Source organism: Phalacrocorax aristotelis, chromosome 1 (assembly GCF_949628215.1).
Source record: "Phalacrocorax aristotelis chromosome 1, bGulAri2.1, whole genome shotgun sequence".
Taxonomy (NCBI): Eukaryota; Metazoa; Chordata; class Aves; order Suliformes; family Phalacrocoracidae; genus Phalacrocorax; species Phalacrocorax aristotelis.
The window spans coordinates 167,743,375-167,756,304 of NC_134276.1; the positions used below are offsets into that span (position 1 = coordinate 167,743,375).

General features: G+C 51.0%; 1 protein-coding gene across 2 annotated transcripts in view; it reads left to right on the plus strand.

Moving 5' to 3' along the window:
* Positions 1–273: 273 nt before the first annotated feature.
* The window catches only part of NTN4 (netrin 4), a 50,859-nt gene continuing 38,202 nt past the window's right edge, over positions 274–12,930 (plus strand). The window contains exons 1-2 of one of the 2 annotated variants that reach the window (XM_075080542.1): positions 274–457; positions 4,051–4,580. In XM_075080542.1, the coding sequence (XP_074936643.1) occupies positions 343–457; positions 4,051–4,580 (645 nt within the window). In that variant the 5' untranslated portion in view covers positions 274–342. Of the gene's footprint in view, positions 458–1,271; positions 1,399–4,050; positions 4,581–12,930 lie in introns of those variants that run through there. The other variant, XM_075080550.1, reaches the window with a different exon arrangement.

Here is a 12,930-nt window from a genome sequence, read left to right on the forward strand (position 1 = left end):
CTGGGCTCTCTCCCGGGCACCAGCCCCGGGCTGCCGCGGGGGGACGGCGGCGGGGGTGCCCTCCGCTGCAATACCGCGCCTCGCCGCGCACCGGCAACCGCCCCCCCGCGGCGCGGCGGGGGCGGGGGGGGGGGGGGGGCTGACGGGGGAGGGCGGGGCGGGCGGGGAGGGGTGGGGAGCTGTGGCGGGGCGCCGCGCGGCGGGGCGGCGCGGTGCGCGGCGGGGCGGCGGGGCGGCGCGCGCCCGCCCGCCGGTGGCGCGCGGGGCGGTGATGCCGCGCGGGGCCGGTGGCGCCGCGGGGCGGCGGCGGGGCGCGCAGGGAGGGCGGCGGGGCGCTGGGCCATGGGGCGCTGGGCCATGGGGCGCGGGATGCGGCTGGCGCTGCTGCTGCTGCTGCTGCTGCTCCCGCTGCCGCCGCCGCCGCTGCTGGCCGCCGCCGCCGCCGCTGCTGCTGCAGGTGGGTCGCGACCGTCCGGCGCTCGGCGTCGTCCGTCCTCCGCGGGCGTGCGGGGGAGGCGCGGGGCCGGCTGCGCGCGTGGCCGCGTGTGCGTGTGCGTGTGTGCAAACGCGTGTGCGCCTCCCTGCGCGCGTATGTATCCGCGCGCGTATGTCTGCGTGTACATCGGAGCGCGCGGGTGCCCAGGGTATCACGCGTGTGCGCACTGGCTACACACGCGTATGTCTGCGTAGGCACGTATATGTGTACACGCACATACGTATATATATATACACACACACACGTGCATGCTGTGCTAGCGTGTGTCCGTACACGCTGCGTATGTGGGGTTGCGGTGTGCGTGTGGAAGGGCAGGAGCACCGGTTGGGGCCGGGGCTGCGATCCCCGCCGCGGACAAAGAGGGGTCCGGGCCCGCCGAGGCTGCGGCGGGGGGAGCCGGGGCCGGGGGGGCTCGGCCCAGGGCCGGAGCGAGGGGGGAGCCGGGGGATGCCATGGGGGAGCGGGGCCCGGCTGCCTCCCCTCTGGGGAGCAGGGGAGCAGCGGGACGCGGAGGAAGGGAGCTGCGGGGTTCGCAAGCGCTTTCGGGCGGCGGTGCCCCGAGCCGGCGGGGGGGCGGGGGGCGGCAGGCGAGGCAGGCAGAGCGGGCGGGACAGGCTGGGTTTTCAAAGCCCCTTCCCGCAGCATAAACACTTTGCGCTCAGACCCGCCCGCAGCGGGGTCCTGCCGCGCCGCAGCAGAGACAATTGGGAATAAACAGTTTGCATAACGCTTCCTCGGCCGGTCGCAAGCCGAGTGCCAATTTTCTTCTTTAAAAAGAAGAAAAAAACCCAGATGGGAAACACACGTTTAATCAGGCACAAGATGTAAATGAAACATCGCAAGGCAAGTGTTGCTAAAATGCTTAAGCAGGAAGCATATGATTTTCCATGGATGTTTTACAGGTGAGTCATGGTATTCGCTGCATGCTCTTACTCATTACTGAAGATCCCAGTCCGGTGGCATGTACAGTGTATACAACGGGAGTAGTTAGCTGGGTAGAGTCATTAAGTTGAGTAAGGAAAAGCACCTTTTCCAGGGCTGTGGCAGAGCAGTTGTGAGCTTGGGGCTGACGGCGTGAAAATCTTTATGTTCTCATTTGGCCTTTTACTGAATTCCTGCGGCAGGCAGCATTACATTAGAAAGCTGTCACTTTTCATAACATGCGGTGCTCTGCATCCGTCATGCAACTCTTTCCAATTCAAGTGAAAACAAACACCCTTTCAAAGGGGTTTTCCTCTCCCCCCTTCCCGCCGCTGGGATGGGAAGCGGGGTCTGTGTGCCAGCAGCATTTCTCAAATGCTACTGAAGCCAAGGTCCCTGGCCCCAAATCAGGCCCCAGGTAAGGAAGGGACCCTCCATGCCTGGCCTGAAGACAGCTGTGGTCAGTGACCGTGGGTGACCGGGGCCGGAGCATAGCAGGAGCTGGGAGCAATCAAATACCCTCAGCTCCCAGGGTCTCACATGGGAATTTGGTAGCCAGCCCCTCCCGGCCAGGCTCAGGCAGAGCCTTGCCTCTGCCCTGGAAACAGCTACGCGGAGCCTTGCCACCACGGCAGTCACCGGGACACCTTCCACTGGTCAGGTCCTCCTCCGCTGCCTCCCTGGAGGCAGTAATCCATGATGTGCAAAATACCAGAAGGACTAGATGAGCACAAACAATAATCTTGACCTGTCTCAGGGTGCTGTCTGAGCCCTGATCTATTTACCTCATCCCTCGCCCTGCCTTGCAATCCCGCAACTGAAGGAACCGCAGTGAATGTTCATCTATTTGTTTAGCAGCTAACTGTGCTGTGTTACGTATAGCCAAAGAATCCTGGAAAGCAGCCAAAGACATAAATTAGGCTAACTTGTGGCAAGCCTAACTGATAATATGGTAATAGCACTTACTTACCTACCTACCTCTCAGGAGAGCTGCGTAGGTTAGTTAATGTTTATACAATGTTTTGAAAAGGATGTTCAGGAGATGTAAGTGATATTACATTGATTTTACAGTTATGTTTGTTTACTTTTCTAGAGTAAATGTATTCTGCACAGTTAATATAGATCATCTCAGACACGTTTTTACCAGGTCCCGGTAGAAAGCCAACTTGACGGAGTATTTCTTGTTCACTAAAAATTTCCCAAGACTGTTTGCCCAGTGAAATCCAGAGACTGGATTCAGAAGTGTGTTTTAATGGGTGCATAACAAGCAACGGTCCACATCTGTTCTGAATAATCAGTGTAGAAAACCTGTATAGACCTTTGGTGGTAGAAATATTTTCTTTCCAGGGTGTTTCTTGAGGAGCAGGAAGAGTGGGAAACGCTGTCAGGCTCTGAAGGCTTAGCCTCTGCTAGTGCGTAATATAGCTTAATTGCAACTGTGACACTGTAGACAAAAGCTGAATAAACCCCAGATAAAGGATTTATTGGATGCTAAACTGAAACGACCTTTGGACATAACAAAAACGCCAAGAAGAAGCCATAATAATTGGTGCACAAAGCTGACTGTGTATGACTGGGCCGGTGATAAAGAAGACATTATGCACCTCAGATGGTTTGGCCTGCCCACATCCAAGTCATCAGAGCTCTTTTTTTTTTTTCATGTTAAACACTTTTGGTTAATCGAATACAGCCTTGACCTACTGTTACATTTATTAATAAAGAGGCGGAGAGCCCCCTAATCAAACATTCCTGCACCAGGAGGGTTACATTGCAGATGGTTTCACACCAAACCCCATGGTGATTTTATTTTCCTTTGACACTTTAACTGTGGATTTTTATAAATCGACAAGGCTTCCAGAGAAACTTGAACAAAAACCACAGAGCCTCAGCTGTGAGGCAGCTTGCCAGCATCATTTCAACCACGGATTTTTTTTTTTTTACTCCCTTAACACACATCAGTGATAGCCTTCTCAAACTTAACCAGTGCTTTGATTCAACACTGACCTCAGGGACTGTCGGGAGGTTTGGGGACCGGGTGGAGGGGTCGGGAAGGGCGGTGAAGATTTGAGGTCATCCATGGGAGGAGATATTCCTACCAGCTCTCGTGCCCCTGACACCCCATCTGCTGCACGGTGAGCTGGGGTGCAGCAATTCCATCCCCCATGGTTGTCTCCTGGCCTCCGCCAGCATGCCACCTTGGCCGCCCCAGTGTCACTGGCAGTCCATCTTTCTTGTGCTTTTCTCACCTTCCCCAGGACCACCTGGAGCTCCTTGGAGGCCTCAGGGCAGGGGTGGCATGGCCATGGCCACTGCCCCCGAAGCCTCAGCCCGGTTCTGGGTCACTCAGGGTGGGAGAGCGAGGTGGAGGCATCCCTCCTCCCCTGCTGCCTGCTCTGCTCTGCAACTCTAGGTAGGGATTTTCCCAAGCACAGGGAAGTCCTGAGGGTTTTTTGGTTTGTTTTGCTATTTTAGACACGCTGAGCAGCAGTGCCGTGCTTTCCCTCGGTCCCTCCACGGGGTCTCGGGGGGGTCAGTGTCCCCAAAAAGCATGCTGTGGGGCACGTCTGCTCCCATTGGGGTGGTATGCACCTGCCTTGGGAGCCAGCTTGAGCCCCCCGCTCTCTGCCTTACAGGTCTGGGCAGCGCGGTGGGAGCAGGCAGCCCCTGCGAAAAGGCCTGCAACCCTCGGATGGGCAACCTGGCGCACGGGCGGGCGCTGCGGACAGAGACGGCCTGTGGGCGCCACGCCATCGAGCCCTTCTGTGCCTACACCGAGGACGCCCAGCATCGCTGCAAGCGCCCCGCCTGCGGCCAGTGCAGCGGGGCCCACGCGGGGCTGGCCCACCCCCCTGCCGCCATGGCCGACTCCCCCTTCCGCCTGCCCCGCACCTGGTGGCAGGCAGCCCAGGACGCCCCTCGTGAGACCATCCAGCTGGACCTGGAAGCCACCTTCTACTTCACTCACTTGATTTTGGTCTTCAAGTCGCCCAGGCCAGCCGCCATGGTGCTGGAGCGCTCCCAAGACTTCGGCGAGACATGGATGCCTTACAAATACTTTGCTGCTAACTGCTCGGCCACCTTCGGGCTGGAGGATGATGTGAGTCAGAGGGGAGCCATTTGCACTTCCAGATATTCAAGTCCCTTCCCTTGCACCGGAGGAGAGGTAGGTCTGCTGGGGTCGGGAAGAGAAAGCCCTCGCTCTAGCCCCCTTTCCCTTTGCAATCTCCACTCTGGTGTTTACACTTCTTGTTTTACTGCACTGGCATCCCTTGTCATCAGATCTGTTTCACAGGGTGAATTAACGTAATTCATGCCGAGGTGATGTAGGCACTGCCCTGCCCCTCACTTTGCTGAGATTGTAATCCCCCTTTCCCAAAGAACTCCTCTCCCCTCACCTGGTGAAATGGTGAAACCCTCTCACACAACTGCAAAGAAGAGGGATGCTGCTGATTCCTCAGGAAAGCCAAAGGGAATGTTGCTCTTGACGGTCTTCTGCACCCCTTGCAGTTGTGTGGTTTTGGGGTGATGCAAATCGGTCCAGCTTTGGCCAAAATGCAACTATGTTAAAATTAACAGTGGCCAGATTCACTTTAAATAGTAAGTACCCTCACTGAGAACTAAGAGTGTCAAAATAGCTACTGACCGCACTGAAGTAGAGTTCCCATAAGCCAGAGTAGCCAGCTAATTAAGAAGCCTTATACTTAACCTTTTTTTTTCCCTGTGCACACTTACTATTGTGTGAAAGGAGCGTGAAAAAAAATGATGAAAACCATCACGTTTGCTAAAAGGAAAAATACATGTGAAAAATCTGATTATTTCCAATATCAGAAACAGCAGATAATAAATCATGTGCTTGGAGGTGCTACCAAGCTTGGAGGTGCTCTTCCCTTTGGTGCCTAAGCCTGTCCTGCGGCACTGGAGAACCTCCCCTGGGAGACACGGCTGCAGGGCTGCCCTCCGAAGACCCCACTGGTGGGGATGCATCCCCAGTGACCATCCCTGGACTTTAAAGGCTGCTCCCTCTAGTGGCCTCATTTAATGAGCTTGTCTGAAGGTTTAATCAGACTTAAAATTGCCCTCTGACCTAACACAGAGAAAGGAGCAAATTTGATTAGTAATCAGGTTATATAATTTTAGATTCTGCTGATAACACGTTTTGAGGTGAAAGCGTGGTTCTTGGAGACCAGCATTCACATCTGAAAAAAAATCACCTGTTCAGATCCCTTTGCAGTCATTTGGGGTCACCTCTAGCCATGCTCTGGCTAGGAAGCCACTCTCTGCAGAAAGCCTGAGGGCTGCTTGTTCACCAAAGTGCACCTCTTAGTTATGTCTTCGGAGGCAGCTGGTGTCCTGCTGTAGGAGAAGCTGCTCCATGCTCTCATCAGCTCAGAAACAAGGATCTCCACACCTGCCAGACATATCCAGGATGATTATTTAATTATGCCAGCAGAGTTTAAATCAGACGGCTGGTGAGAGAAATTGCTATCTTCCTCTCTTCTCCTGCCTCCCTTTGTACATGCCCCCAAAAAGCTGCCTGAACTTCATTTCACAGTGAAATATGTAAAGGGGCTTATGAGAAAGATGGAGGCTTTTCACCAGGGCCTATTCTGACACAATAAGGGGCAATGGTTTTAAACTGAAATTGATATAGATTGGGTATAAGCAAGACATTTTTTATGATGAGGGTGGTGAGGCACTGGAACTGGTTGCCCAGAGAACCTGTGGATGCCCCATCCCTGGAATTGTTCAAGGTCAGGTTGGAGGGGGCTTTGAACAACTGGATCTAGTAGGAGATGCCCCTGCCCATGGCAAGCAGGCTGGGCTAAACGATCTTTGAAGGTCCCTTCTAACCCAAACCATTCTGTGATTCTGAACCAGGGCTAACCACGATGTGGGACCTACAAAAGAAAAGCATTTTCCAGTCCCTCAGCACTTCTTCCAGCCTGTGTCCCACCACCCAAATCATAAGGCTATGCCAGCCTGTGATACAGCACAGGGACTGAAATCTATAGCTCTCAGGCCAGCCAGGGGGACAATTCTGGAGTAGTGTGACTTGCTTCCTCCTTTTTCAGCTTTCCCAGGGATTGTTCTTCGGGATAAGAAACCCAGGGCATCATCTGGGGCAGTATTTGCCTCGTTTGTGCTGGTCCCCACGTAGCTAGGACCCCGGCGCAGTTTGCACTGCGGTCACTGTAGTGATGTATGGGCACAGCAGGACAGGGGCTGTATCTGGCAAGAACCTGTGCAAATCCCAACCTCAGGCTGGCTCCTCTACTGGCTGTTGAAATGTGTGGGGACAGTAGGTTCAAGGTCTTGTGTGTAGAAACTGGTGCCTCTCTAAAGAAGGAAAAGGATTTGGTGATGTTTGATGCATCTGCAGTAGCATGCTGCAAAAGGAGGCTGTTTACCGAGCTTGCTCCCTGTGGGATCTCTTCTTCTGGCATTGTTTTAGTTTGTGTTATTGCAAAGAAGCTATAAAAATCAAGATCATTTAATTATTCCAGGTTTTAAACAAAGATTGAGTCCAAGGGGCTGGAGCTTATAAGTTTCTATTTATATGGCACACTTCAGTTCCCTGCACTTAAACACCACATTTTACCTGCAAAGTAATAACAGCAGCTCTCTGGCAACCAGATGGCAAGCCTGCGTGCTTAGCAAATATCACATTTAATTTATTACAGTGTGCTACATTCCAGCAATTACTTGTAACTGCCAATAGCAACATGTATCTCACCTAAAGAAACATCAGAGTTTTGTGTTCTCTTTGGAGTTATGTTGTGCTTTACTCCCACTTCTGGTAGCACCTAATTTCAGACATATGGAAACAGTAATTTCACTTGAAACAGTGGTTTCAAATATGCAGTCATCTGAAATGTCCAAGTCTGAAGGGTATTATTTAATTGGAGCTCAGTTTCTGCAGTTTGCTTTAAAGCACAAACATAAATCCTGCGAGTGCTACTGGTTTTCTTTTTTAACCTTCTTGAGTTTTTTAGCTGCAGTGTAACAACAATAACGTGTGATCCAAACTGTGTATCACACCGTCTGTATACCGCTTTCTCCCACTTCAAACATTTCAACACCACATGTGCATTTCCAGGCACAGAGTCAGGGCTTGCAGGGTTTTGTGGCATGGTGGGGTCTCTGCATGCTGCTGGCAGCTCAGTCACTGCTGCCCGTACCCCTGGATGAGCAATTTGCAAAGCTCAGGAGAGACCTCAGGAGATGGCAGCTCGCCCCAACCGGCACCAGAGCAGATCGGCCCGTGTTTCTGCTGAGCATTATGGTGCCTGCAAGCCCTGTTTCAAGGCAGCATCATGCAGAAGCTCATAGTACTCAGGGGCTTATGGCCTCTTTTTAATAAATCACATGTGTTAATTTGGAGCAAAGGTGTATCTGCTTCAGTTCTTATTGAAAAGAAAAATCAGACTTTTTACATTTCTTCTGCCCTCATCATCATGAGTCATTCCTTAGATGCCTAGTTCAACTCTTATCAAAAATCCTCCCTCATCACAACTTGCCATGATGTTGTTCTTGAGGAGATTTATGATACCACAGAAAGCAAGCTGCCAAGTCTCCGGGTTCATTTCAAAGATCCAGAGCTCAGAGTTGGTGGAGAAATGAGAGATGCTGAATTGGCTCTGGGAGACACCTTTCATCTTTCTTCTTTAGTAGAGTAGCTCTGGGCTTTCCCTTGCAGTGGTGGGACCAGGGTGGTGGAGGATATTGGGAGAGTGGTCTTCATGGGGAGGCTGCAGGCTGTCACCATGCTGCAGTTACCTGAGCTAAAGGCCACCACAGCAGTGGGAGCCAGCCATGGTAATGTCACATGCCATGTGTGACACTTGGCAGGTCTACTAATAGGTAGAGTCACCTTGGGAGGGACTTGGCAGCTGTCTGCCCTTCCTTGCTACCTGTCCCTGATGTTGCAAAACTGCCAGGCATGGTTGTCCTCTGCTCTGGGTGCATCTGAGTCCTCCACTCTGAAGCAGGCGTGAGCTGGAGGATCAACAGCCCAATGGTGGGATTAGGAAGGAAAGGGCAGATCTGGACAGAACTGTAGAGGAGAGAGGTTGAAGGCTGCATGGCACAGTACTGATGTCAGGAACACTGCACAGATGCCCTGGGTTTGGTCTTAAAGGCTTTCTCGGCAGAAATAAGCATGAGTTCACAGGTCAGCACGTGCTCAGACACTTTGCCAAGCTGAACCCCGCACTGGAGCAGCCTGGCTGTAGTCTGACCTCATGCAGAGAAGTACCACTCTTTCAGCAGCCAGGAAAGCAATGGCTTGTCTGCAGAGATCCAGGAGCCAGAGAAAGTAACTGAGCCCCTCCTCAGTAGGGAACAAAGGAAAAGAGGCAGATGGTGGGCACCTGCCTTCTGCCCTGGCATCCGCAGGCACTCACTGCATCCTGTTCAGAAACCCACTTGCAGACTGGCACTGCTGTGGGGAGCTCCCCCCATCATGGGGCCCATCCAGTATGGGAAAAAGAGAAAGAGGAAGGAGAAGGAAACCTCAGTACAACCAACCCAGGTTTCCAGCAAGCTTCAAGCGTCTGCCAATTTGAGGGGTCAGATTTGCAACACTGTGAAGGTGACAAGAAATTCCTTCCCTGTCAGGGAATAATTTTGGATCAGCTGCATGCAGAGGGGTCACTGAAGACTTTCCCCATGCTAAATTCCGTGAATTAATTGTTTCACAGCAGCAGTTTTACAGGGTAGACAGAAACCCCTAAATGCTGGCGTTATCTGTGTTTTAAAAGAAAGGCTAAGACCAAGTTTCAGCCTGGACCATACAAATGTGCTGCAAAGACAGAGTATTTCCACTGTTTTCCAGGGTGTAACCCTTCAGCCACGTTATTGCAAGGGAAATCAGAACTGGATTTCCCAGCCAAACATAATCTAAGTAAACAAGATGCAGAAATAAACTCTTCCAGCTTCATGCTCAGACAGGAATGCCAATTTTATTAGTATGCATAAAAGGCTGTCTTCCCTCCCATAGTTCAGATCATATTAATATCTCTTCCTTTGCAGCTTAATCTGATCTCTGTTAAGGGCTGATCGACAAGGGGCCCTTAGCAGATGTTAATTCTTTAACTGTGAGCAAGAGTGACTGTCCACTCTGCAATGCAGTTAATCTCATTCGCTTTACAGTCCCATCTGTGGTCAACTCAGATTAGCTCGCCTGAGTGTCCCCATTTAGACAAGCTCCAGAATAAAAGGACTTACTGAAGTAGAGTCTCCTTGACAAGATTTTAGTAAATTATTAACTTATTTTTGTGTTCATCTATTCAGAACACTGCTAATAAATCACTTGGAGACCTCAGCTATTGTTGCTGTTTGCTATTAATAGGAGAGGCATATTTGCAGCTTGACTATATTCCAGCAACAAATTCTAACGTGCTTTTAACTTTTGAAACGTCACATACCACTCTTTTACTGTGGGGTGTGTGTCTTACTGACCATTTTATTGATCTCATGTGCCTTCTATAGCAGAAAAACCTTCAAATGTTTTGCTTTGCACTGTTGCTGCATGCAGCCTGCTTCTGTTCCTTAAGGATTTGAACACCAGTCCTACTAGTTCTACCTGAAATTAGCTGTGTAGAGAAGTAAATTGTGTCCTGCTAGTCACAGGTTTGGCCCTGATAGGCAGCAAGGAATTGCAACACTCACTGACACAAACAGGAGCTAAAGATGTTCAGTGATTTTTACTTTGGAGCCCTAATTTTGGGTTGTAGAAACACTCTGTTGCAGCCTGGAAGCTTTTGCCCGTTTTTTGGCCTGTCTTTTAGGCCTGAATAAGCCGGGGTTTTAAGCTTATCATTGCTGTCCTGAACTGAAGGTTCATCTCCATTGCTCGGAGATCCTCCGAGGATCTCATGGGTCACGGGACATTTGAGTTCAGCCACTTGCAGGACTCAGGACGCCACAAAGAGTCTGGGCAAATATGCAAGAATAACCTCAAAACAGCGTCGGATGTCAGCCCATTAGAGGGCTGCAAATGGCTTTTTTGATCATCCTCTGTCACTGCTGTCTGCACAGAGAGAAAACAAAGGCCCAGACTGACGAGAAGGAAAAAGGGATCCTGGCTGGTGTTCAGCAGTGCTCAGGACACGTGAGGACATGGCTAGGGAAGTATGTTTTTAAGTCCCATCTCTACGCTTTGTAGAAGTGTATTTTGTAGGAAAAAAAAAAACCTCTTTAACAGCACCTTCCTCATCATCCTGTCTTTGGAAAAACGCAAATTGTCAGGCTCTGTATAGAAATGCCATGTGTAAAAGAGGGGGGAAGGGGTGATGGGGGTGATGGCCAGACCCAGCCCAACTCTTTGCATTATATCAGTGAATTCAGCAAGATGTGGGGACACATAGCACAAAAATAATGATTTCTAAGGGAAAAGTTAATAAGACAAAGTAAATAAAGCCAGGCCAGAGCCAATGTAGTGATGTAGGAACCTAGAAATCCCGGGCTGTAGAGGCTGACCATTAAATGAGGGGTGGCTGGCAAGGGTTCATGAGAGGCGAACAGGATGCATGCCTGCCGGCCAGCACAGCACAAGGCTCTCTGCTCAGCAGTGCTGTCAGCCGCAGGCCAGCAGGGCACCATCCTCCCACCAGCTGCCTTGCCCATGGCTGTGGCGAGATGCATCTCTTGACTTGGTCCCTGAGCTTTCCCTCCCATCTTCCCAAGCCCTGTGCAATGTTTCCACTGGCTTTAGCACTGTCGGGTTGCGGGGAGCCTCTCCCTTTAAATAATGGGGCAGCAAAAAGGGGATTCAAGGAAAAAGGGGAAACCTGAGCTTATTTTTTAATCTGTGCCTGGGAGGTCAGGAGACAGGGGCAGTTCTGGGCACATGTGGAGACAAACCTTGGGTCTCCATGGAATTTTACCGTGAAAAGTACTTTCCCTCCAGAGACTGGGCACCAGCAGGGCTGAGCAACACAACTGCTGTTTTCTGGGCACCCGCACCTGCTTTTTAAGTTTTCCACATGTGGAGTACCAGGGATGACACTGCAAGGTCTCTGGGCGAGGTTGTGTCAAAACCTTCCCTCTCTGCTGCAGGCAGTCCCAGAGCAGTGACACGTCCCTTTGCCGGGCCTCCTGGGTGCTCAGCACCTGTGGAGGAACAGGGCATGCGAGGGGCAAGACACTTTAACCTGCCTGGTGATCCTCTGCATGATTCCCCCTGTTGCAGCTAGCCCACAGGAAAGTCTCATTGTCTCCTTTTCTCCCTGGCTTTCCCAGTGCTTTTGACACTTGGAGGTTGGCCTTCCGCTTGGCCAGCTCTTGAAATGCAGCCGCCCCTGGGATGGAGCATAGCCAGTATTTAACAGTGCGTATCGTCAGTGCTTCGTTTAGAACAGCAAGTTTCTGACAACTGTGGATCAGGGCTTCTGGATCGGCCTTCACTTATGGCTAAAACAAATTATTCCTTGGTGTGAGCTTGACCGGTCTGTGAAAGGGGGTATATTGTAGGCTGCCAACAGCAGGAGGGAATAAGTCCCAGGGCTCCAGGAGACCCTTTCCAAACTTCTTATGTAGGAGGTGAAGAGCACTGTACTCACATGAAACAAGAGGAATTTGGGTAGGCAGAATTTAATTCTCTAAATTGGCATCTGGCCTTGTTAGCGGGACTATTGCTTCCCTTGAGAAGAGTGCTACGGGATTTTAGTGGGGCAGCCAGAGCCTCTCTTCAGGCACTGCACCCCACTGCTTCATTTCACAGTTCATTTTTGGCATGAAGGGAGGACTGGCTCACTTATTCAAGCTCCCCAGTTCGCTGGCTGGAAAGTAGGGCTGCCATATTTCTGTTTGTGATTCCTGGATACAACCGGTTGCACAGGAAGTGTGTAACCTAAAGCAGTGAATCAACACATCTCAGAAGATTTGGATCAAAAGCTCATGGGGACTTAAGCTGAGATTAATCACCATGCACAATGGGTGTCGGCGTGAGATATCCAGATATCCAACGTTCCAAATCCTACACAAATGGTGACGTCCTCAAATTCTCCCTGGGCAACATTTCCAGGAAGAAAAGAAGTTAATGTCCAAAAACAAACTTACTAGACACATATGCCATGACTCTCTATCACCAGTCTCTATGCAGCATCCCTCATTGCTGTGGTCAAAATCTGTAGCCATGAGTTGAAAGGGCAGTGCTGTTTCTCACGGTCTTTTTGATTATGTGAATTTACATATAATTCAGACAGGTGTTCTTTTTCCCAAAATTCAGTGTAGTTCATGTAACTGGATGGTTTAAGCAACCAGCCCTATAGACACAAAGCCTTTTCACCATAGAAAAGAGCAACTGAAAAATATTCATGAAATTGTATTACTCTTAGGCTGAAAGAAATCCCCTCGATCCCTAGTACGCAGGCATTCTTGCCTAAACACTAACCTGCTGCCTTGCAGGCTTTTGCAGTGGTGCATCATGCTCAGGAGCTGTTAAAGGAGTTGTTCTGCAGCTCTGCGGGGTGAGCCAGCTTTTCTTACAGCCCTGCCTATGAACAAGCAAA